The 9,085-nt window shown below is 44.8% G+C and overlaps 1 protein-coding gene across 1 annotated transcript in view; it reads left to right on the top strand.

Moving 5' to 3' along the window:
- The window catches only part of LOC144273791 (piezo-type mechanosensitive ion channel component 2-like), an 87,719-nt gene extending 79,452 nt beyond the window's left edge, over positions 1-8,267 (top strand). Inside the window, exons 43-50 of the mRNA XM_077832494.1 lie at positions 741-888; positions 2,295-2,483; positions 2,852-2,944; positions 4,043-4,212; positions 4,949-5,065; positions 6,034-6,113; positions 6,492-6,720; positions 8,012-8,267. Coding sequence (XP_077688620.1) covers positions 741-888; positions 2,295-2,483; positions 2,852-2,944; positions 4,043-4,212; positions 4,949-5,065; positions 6,034-6,113; positions 6,492-6,720; positions 8,012-8,267 — 1,282 coding nt within the window. The remainder of the gene's footprint in view (positions 1-740; positions 889-2,294; positions 2,484-2,851; positions 2,945-4,042; positions 4,213-4,948; positions 5,066-6,033; positions 6,114-6,491; positions 6,721-8,011) is intronic.
- Positions 8,268-9,085: the final 818 nt, after the last annotated feature.

Consider the following 9,085-nt stretch of genomic DNA (forward strand, 5'->3'; position numbering starts at 1 on the left):
AAGGGGATAGGCTTTGCAGACACACACCCATCAGGATCAGTGGATGTTCCATGAATAGACTCCATCTCTTACATCCACAGGTGAGCAAATCTATCAGTTTGGGTTAGAGACTATACTACTCTGTACAGCACCTAGTACAATTAGACACCATTCTTGGGTGGTCTTTTGTACACAGGTGCTGACACCTGAAAAGGATGCACACAGGTATTTGCACAGGAACAAGAGGAGGCCACGTCAAGGCCCCATTGGAAATTTGGCTTTTAAAGAAGATCTTCCAAATTTGAATCATTCCCTGGTGGGTGAATAGGTTTATAGGAACTGCCAGATGGGATCAGATGAGTGATCCATCCAGTCCAGTACCCTGCTTCTGATAGTGGCCAGGACCAGATGCTTCAGACTTCCCATAATGGAAAATTGTGGGATAATTTGCCCATAGGGGAAGTTTCTTCTTACCCCCAGGCAGTTAGCATTTGGCTTCTGCCCCGAAGCATGAAGGTTTCTGTGATTTCTGAAATCCCTGGGCACTCTGTACAGTCTCAGTACTATACAACTACACACTGGAAACTGTTTTTCAGGAGCTGATAAAGGAAAAGTCCCCCAAAATCAAGGAGGATTGTGCCAGGGAAAAAGATTTCAATAAATGCCTGAAAATTATCTGCTAGCGCTCTGCTAGGCTCTGATATTTAACACAGATGTCACTCTAAAAGGTTAATAACATTCTTTCTTTCTTCAACTGGTAGGTTTCGTATGGTGCCTTTCCTTACTGAGCTGAGAGCTGTCATGGACTGGGTTTGGACGGACACCACACTGAGTCTTTCCAGTTGGATCTGTGTGGAGGATTTATATGCAAATGTTTTCATTATGAAATGCCTGAGAGAGTCTGAGAAGGTGAGTGATTCCAGTTGTACAATCCCGTCTCATCAAATTCTCTGACAGATGTTTCTGAGGCCAGTTGAGGCTGTGGAGGGAGAATAATGCACCCTTCAGAAAAAATTGGACTTGGGAAGATTGTATGTTTGAGCAGAACCTTCCCTTGCTCACTGTCCACCGCAATGCTGCAGATAAATGGAGATGCCTGTAGCATTCTGACTGTATAGTTAAACAAGGCAGCCTTAATTACGCAGTCAGCAATGTCTCGGGCATAGACCCGTTTTACTCAGAGTGGGGATTTTGTCGGGGACTCCAAGATTATGGGATCTTTTGCCTTTTAGTCAGACAGACACTAGAGATGGGAGTTTGGTTTTGCCTAGCAGTACATCCCCATTCCAGTACCACTTCAGCGTCAGCATTGGTTTGAACCCATCTGCGGGATCTTTTATATTATCAAAAGCTACTCTTGCACTTACAGAATAGTCACTGTGGGTGGCATCCTGGCTCCACTGAAGTCAGTGTCAAACCTCCTGTTGACTTCAATGGAGCCAGGATTTCACCCTCTCTCTGTAAGGTGAGGAGGAGAACTCCTTGCCCATATCTAAAAAACCTCTCCCTTACAGGGGTTTCCAGCTAGACAGTTCTTCCTTATTTATAAGTACAACTCATATCTCCTGGTGGGGATGAGGGAATATATTAAATATAGCTTCCACTAGTTGTTTTGGAATCAAACCTGGGAGCCAGCTCCATCTCAGATTTGTCCTCAATATCTGAATGCCATGCTCTGCCGCCAGCTGCTGCTGCTTTCTGTGGAGAGCAGCACCCTTTCACTGGAAGGAGTTTGGGGGACATCTGGTTTCTATCAAGACTTTAGGCTCCCAGCCCTTCTCCCTTTAGATGCTGCTTCTTCTCCCTGTAGCCTTTTTACAGCCTTGCCCCGGTCTATTTCGCTAGTGCTGTTTCCTCAAAGAGCTGTTCCATGGCAGTGGCTACTCAGTCCTGAGAGGGAGCAATGGGCTACTCTAAGAACATCATATATACATTATACTGATAATTTCTACTGAATTATAAGTGTGTACAGTTCATTACAACCCCACCCTCACAAATAAAATAGTGAGCATTTTCAGCTTATGCATGTCTTAAAAACTTTATAATTTTTAAATAGTTCATTAGAAGTGAATAGATAAGTTACAAGTGGAATAACTAATTTGAGGTTGTGTGTTTTCCAGTTGGTCTATACATGGGGTGTGTGTGTGTGTGTGTATTGAGTAATCTGCCACTCAGTGTTCATGCAAAACAGTTAGGTTGTTTTCCAAATGCTTTGACTATCTCATGGCCTCAAAATGGTCACCAAGTTCCTTCCTGCCTGGTTTCCCTGCCATGCTACAATTGCATCATACTCAATTATATCTTTTTATTTGCAGAAATATCCTCAGCCTTCTGGCCAGAAGAAGAAAATGATCGTGAAGTATGGAATAGGGGGCTGCATTGTCTTTATATTGGTCTGCATCGTGTGGTTCCCACTGCTTCTTATGTCACTGGTTAAATCTGTGGCAGGAGTAACCAATCAGCCCCTGGATGTCTCAGTCCAAATTACCATTAGCGGTTACGAGGTAAGGGGAGTATTCTTACACGAGTGTGACGGACACTGACACACACACGGGCTAAGTGGATTTACACTAGGGTCAGAATCTTTTCATCTTATTGTTCGCTGGTGTGCAAATGGCCTATGCTAGGGGCGATTGAAGGCTGCTGTCACTGGAAGGCTGTTCAGTGCCCTGTGTGAAATGGCAGTGGAAGCAATAGAAAAGGGAAAGGTATTAAGATGAAAGAAAAGGGGAGGTGGTAAATTCTATCTGGTTTCATGCTTCATACCAGTGGTATGGATTTTCTCTGTATTGCGACAGTGCCTGGAGGCACAGGAGTCCCAGGCTGCACTGAGAATGCCAGATCTGTGATTCGCCCTCTCTTTCTTGCCTAGTCATTATTCACCATGAGCGCTCAGCAGAGGAATCTGATCCCTTTCTCTCCAGCAGCTTATAATGAGCTGGCTAATCAATATGCCCTTCACCCGGTAAGTGTCAGGGCTCATTTAATCAGAGAGCCCAGATTCCCTCCAGTCATCCCTCAGTGTTAGTGCTGCTCAGTGAGAGTTCTCCAGCAGGTGTCAGGTGCTTTGGTGGACATATCTTCCCTTTCCTGGAGTGAGCCCCTCACAAAACTGCAGTGATTTTTTTAGCCCAAGTTATGTCTACAGAGGGATTTCAGCAGTGCTTAGAAGTCATGGCACATGCTGGCAGGGTGACTCAGCAGAAACAAAACACAGGGGTAGTCAGCCCGGGTCTTTCCTTAAGAGGGTATGTTTGCAACTTAAAGTCAAAGCAAAAAACAAGTCACCAACTATTTCCCCAGTCTAGAGCCTGACAGTCCCTAAAGTAACTCTTCTCCTCACTGCCCTAAGAGCCAATTTATAGCCCTTCCCCACAGCACCTGTGCAAGGGGGGAGGGAATGCTGAGCTGGTGTTAACCCCTTGCTCACCAAGAACCAGATAGTGCCACTGCACCCTGTCACACCTGGTTTAAATCTGGCTGCAGGTTAAACTGGTTTTTAACCCTACTCTAGGGTACATCCCTGCTTCTATGAGGGTTAGTGGGCCCTCAGTCCAGTTATGGCCCCTTTGTTACACTCAGGAAGTGCAAAGGAACCATAATTCAGCTCCAAATGCCCAGCAGAGAATTCCCCTGCTGGAGGAGAGGCCCTATCAGCACATCAGTGCTGCTGCCAGGTCCTGTTCTCCCAGCCAAGGGCAGAAGGAGGGCATAGAGGGGGGGGAAGATGAGTGGCTCTATTCCACTATGCCAATCTTTCCTGGCAGCAGCTCTGTGAGGGCTGTTCCTTGGTGACCCCATTCCTGTCCCTCCTGGAGCTCTGGGAGCTTGGCCATGAGGGAGGATTGGGCCCAGCACTAGGTTTTTGAGTTGGGCCTCCGACAGCCTGGCCCTGCTCTCAGCAGTCGAGCTACCTGAGGTAAACACCACAGTTTGTCTGCTGTTGAGTTTGAGCCATTTTAAATGGGTTGGTTCCCTGTTGCAAAACCTGTGTAGATGAGGCCCTAACAAGAAGCCAAAAGGTTCCTGTTTTGATGTTTTACCCCTTCTATCCCTTCCTAAGTCTGCCATGCAGTTTATAGTGAACTACGGCCCAGAGGACATCGTCATTGCTAAAATAAAGAGCAATGCCAGCTTGCTGTGGAGCATCAGTCCTGCCAGCCGAGAGGCCATGATGGACGAGCTCTCCAGCTCCGCTGCTGTCTACGTCGACTTTCACTGGACCATTCTCAGGTAAATGCAGCATCGTGGTTAACACTGCAGTCGGTTAATGCAGCTCAAGGTCTATATTTTAAAAGTACTTTTCAGAGGAGTGACAAGTCAGTTTTAACAACATCAGTTAATGAATTATATAGCGGTTATACTCATTCATTCAAACTTCACTACGGTTAGCCTGCTGGTGTGCTGAGGTCCCTGCCACTCATGCTGTCGCATTGTGTCCTGTGCTTCCCCTGCCTGCCTTATACAGAGTGGGAGCTCTTTGGGGCAGGGACCATCTTTGTGTTCTGTGTTAGTACATCACCCAGCACAAAGGGGGCCTGGTCCATGTCAGGGGCTCCTAAGAGCTACCACAATACAAATACACAATAATAATAATTAGTTAATTAATGGCTTCCATTCAGGGATCTCAAAGCCCTTTACAAACATTCATTCATGACTTGAGCCTTACACCTACCTCCGCGGAGAGGCTGGTGTAATTATCCTCTGAAATCTCTGTAGCACTTTGTGTTGCAGCTTCACCTCCAACATGTCCCCTTCCATAGGGCTTGCAAGGGACCCTCATAAGAAAGCCCGTAGCTGTCTTATACAGTGCCTGCACCAGAGGAATTCTTTCCCCACCAGTTAAATGACTTTTACAGCCCCTGTACACCTCCACAGCAGGAAGAAGAATCCCTTCCAGTAAGTCTTATCTTGGAACTACATTTGTGTACCACACTTGAATATACCTCACTTGATTTTCTCTGGGCAGGAATGCTTCTCTGGTGAAGAATGTGGAAGCATCTGGCAAGCACACCGTGCGGTACAAAGAGAAGGAAATAAGAGAACAAATTGTTCAAATGCTAAATGGGACCAGGAAAGAGCCAATGTCAGTATTTTTCTTCTGTTTGAGCAGCATTTTCAAAATGCGCCATGGCAAAGAATTGTTGTTGGTGAACACAGTAGAGGGGATTTTTCACACGTTAAATGGGAGGGTCATTCCTTTTACAAACATTATAACCACACTATGTTAGGACTTCCCCCTGTTTGATGACAAGGAGGGGCAGGGGTGTTGTAGTCACTCCTAGAAGTATTTTAGCTCCCATTTACGGTCATCCTTTTCTAAAATACATTGCATATGAACAATGGTGTCTGTACAGCCCTAGAGACTGAAGCCCTGGATTCCACAAAGCAGTACAACTCAGGCAGCAGCTGCCCTGCACACATGCCTGGAGGGATCATCTCCGTGGTTTCGGGGTGGTTGGTTTCCAGAACCCAGTCGACCCCAGGACTCTTTCCTGAAGCTGCCAAAAATGGGCAACTAATGAGGAAGACTGGAAGGATGATCTGGTTGTTAGGGTGCTAGCCTAGAACTCCACAGACCTGGGTTCAATTCCTGACTTTGCCACAGACTTCCTGCAGGACCTTAGGCAGGTCACTCAGATGTAGATCCACAAAGTTATTTAGAGACCTAACTCCTGTGGATTTCAATAGGGGGTTAGGCATCTAACTACCTTTGAGGGTCAAGGCCTCATTTTCCCATCTGTATAATGGGGATAATGTCACTGCCCTACCTCACAAGGGTCTTAGGAGGTTAAATATGTTAATAATTTGAGGCACTCACATATTACAGCAATGGGGGGGCAATACAGGTACCTTAGCTAGTTTCTCTGTTACGGTCCTTGAGAGCTAGACAGAACCATTCTGTTAACAGATTGAGTGGGAGTTGCAAAGTTCAGATTCACTCTGGGGGATTGATCCAAGCACACTTCTAAGTGGTAATGATCCAGAAGATTAATGCATAGCACTGAAGTATTTGATAATTCCAATGCAACGTTGGCTTCCACTTGTTTCTAGACTGCTTCCTGGCGTCGTACCAAGATACCTCAGGGCTACTGCTGGATCAGAAGCTAAAACTGCACATCGCTTGCAAGTTGGTAAGCAGTTGCAATAAATTAATTATGTTTTGGTCTCAGAGTTCCTTAGTGGAAACTGAAGTGGTACCCACTGTGGGCTAAGAGGGGAAATATTGTGAGCCTCACACACATTTCCAAATATCACAAAGATTCTGCACCAAACTGGCTGAAATGGAAATATTTCCCCAGTAACAAATTTCCATAAATTTGTGAGCACATCACAAATTTACATGTGCAAGAAAAGCAGATCCACTGCACTGCTCTACAGAACAGATTCTCTTCTCTGAAGAGGAGTACTTGGAGAAGGAAATAGCATGCAGGGAAGGGAAGCATAGAACTGAAAGGTATTAGGCATGTAGGGAAAAAGCTCCTAATTTTATCTTTGCATTTGGGAACCAGCTCATTCTCATAAACCACAAGATATAGACAAAATGGCTTTCTTCCGAAACATAACCATAAAACTACAGCAGCTGGCCATCAACTCGTCTTCCAGCCAAGTTACTGAGTGGTGGGTTATTCAAGAGTGGAATCCTACCTGCTCTGGTAATGCTTGCAGCAAGAATATGGAGCTTATCATCTACAATGACAAAGTCAGCCCTTCCAGTCTGGGATTCCTGGCAGGCTACGGGTAAGGATGGCATGCTACGCTACAAAAATACTCCCCATTGCTCTTTCTAGGTGGTGGAATACTTTATTCGGGTTTATTAGGTAGTTATTCAGTCTTGGCATTTCCCTACACAACCAGGCAGAATATATATCTATTCTGTCTGATTGTATTTGACAGGTTGGTTCTTTCATAATTTTTCAATATTTTCTATATGGCTCAAAAGCTGAGCCTGTCAGGCACTGCTCTGAAAGATAAGCCCTTAGCTGGGTTATTAGCAACTGAAATGGAGGTGTAGGGTTATCACCAACGAGATCTAACATTTGATTACTCCTCTTTGACCCTGCTGTAGTCAATGAAGTTGCACAAGTGTAACTGAGAGCAGAATTTAGCCCGCTATGCACAAAACTGCATGCAAGCTAACATTTGATCTACGTCAGTCAAATTGTTGCAAAGTGCTACAGCTTTCAAAATTAGCAGCGATTCTGAGGGGAAACAGTCACATAAAGCAATTCCATTTCCGTGTTTCCCACATTAGGTTTTATGCACCACCTAGCAATTTACTGAAGTCCTAGGTCTGTGTTCCGAAAGGGCTTGAAGGCACAGGTGCTTTATTCTCCTTCAAAACTGAGAACAAATTCCTTGGGTTTTGCCAGCGAGCAGTCCTTATATCCCTAAAAATCACACATCTTTCAGTAAAAGCAAATGTGAAAACAAAGAGGAAAAAAGTCCCCTTCCCAGAGCACTAGGCTGGGAACTACTTTGGACCCAGTTTCCAATCCCTGGGTTAGGAGATTTTATTTCAGACTAGAAATAAAGCAGAAATTCAATAGCGAAGGGTAATTAGCTATCGGTACACCTTAGCTAAGGAGGTGGTGATTTAAAGAATTCATGCGATGGAAAATCCAAGATTGGATTTCTTTCTAAAAAGACATGCGGTAGCTCAACCACAAGTTATGGGTTTAATGCAGGCAGCACTGGGGGAGGTAATTCTATGGCCTGTGTTATGCAAGAGGTCATAGCTGATCACAATGATCTCTCCTTCTGGCCTATTAATCGACCTTAATCTGCACTGGTAGTCTCACTGAAATTAGTGGAACTTTGTATAACTATTTGAGGTAAGGATGGTAAAGTTGGGTCCTTTGGGAAAAGCTAAATTGCACATTAATGGATACCTAAATAGCTTGCTTATTATAGACATTCATGCACAACTCCCATAGAATGGGCAGATAGCATGACCATATTAGGGAAGAGACATGGTCCCTTATTTCTTCTCCCAGTTCTGATCAACCCTGTACTCCCCTCTTCTCCTCAGCATCGTTGGCCTCTATATGTCTGTTGTCCTCGTCATTGGGAAGTTTATCCGAGAGTTCTTCAATGGCATCTCCCGTTCAATAATGTTTGAAGAGCTGCCCAACGTGGACCGCATCCTGAAACTCTGCACAGACATCTTCCTGGTGCGGGAGATTGGGGAGCTGGAGCTGGAGGAACAACTCTTTGCCAAACTCATCTTTTTGTACCGATCTCCTGAAACTATGATCAAGTGGACTAGAGAGTCAAAGGAACAATGACAGGACAAATATTTGTTTCGTGAAGATCAGGCTCAGGAAGCAAACTAGTGTCATGGGCTGCTTCAGAAGCAAATATAACATTCAGGAACGGGAGATGCTGTGAGCATCTCCTCTCCATTGGCATATTTCCACCTTAAGCTTTTCCAAAAGTTCCTCACCAAAATGTATCGTGTTTAGGCAGAAAGTGTACTTTTCAGGCCAGTGACTTCCCTTTGCTCAACCAGAGAAGACGTAGTATTGATCCCCTACAGACTGCATCCCACAATCATGGGTGCAGAGAGCTCGGCCCAAGTCCACCTGATTTTATCTGCAAAGCAGCTAGAAACTTCCTCACAGAAACTTCTAATCAGCCTCTGAGCAACTGCAGCTTGGGCTAACCAAGCTGAGCACCATTAATGGCTGAAGATAAATTATAGGGAGGAAATTTTAATCGGGCTAATTTACAAGAGTCTAGGTTCAAATGCAAGATTTTAAAAAAACACTTAAAGGGGTACTAGGACATGGGTGATGAGGCTTCCAGTGCTCATTGGACAAAATGCACAGACTCAAGATGTGCAAACATTCCAGTTTAGAACATAAAAACAAACCATTCCAAGACAAAATAAAAGAACAGAATGGGGCAGGGCATGATCTCTCTAGCTAGGCCTAAGGTCCCTTCAATTCTTAAGAGGTCTCTACCACAGTCTTTACCCAACTAATATTCTACTTCATAGTTTGGAGAGGTTTTCTATCTTGCTCTGCTTTTAAGTGGATACTCACTCCTTCCAGGTGAGAGTTCATCCACTTTTTCCTCGCTGCAGAATCACTGAAAAATGGGT

This window comes from Eretmochelys imbricata, chromosome 13 (assembly GCF_965152235.1).
Source record: "Eretmochelys imbricata isolate rEreImb1 chromosome 13, rEreImb1.hap1, whole genome shotgun sequence".
NCBI classification, from domain to species: Eukaryota; Metazoa; Chordata; order Testudines; family Cheloniidae; genus Eretmochelys; species Eretmochelys imbricata.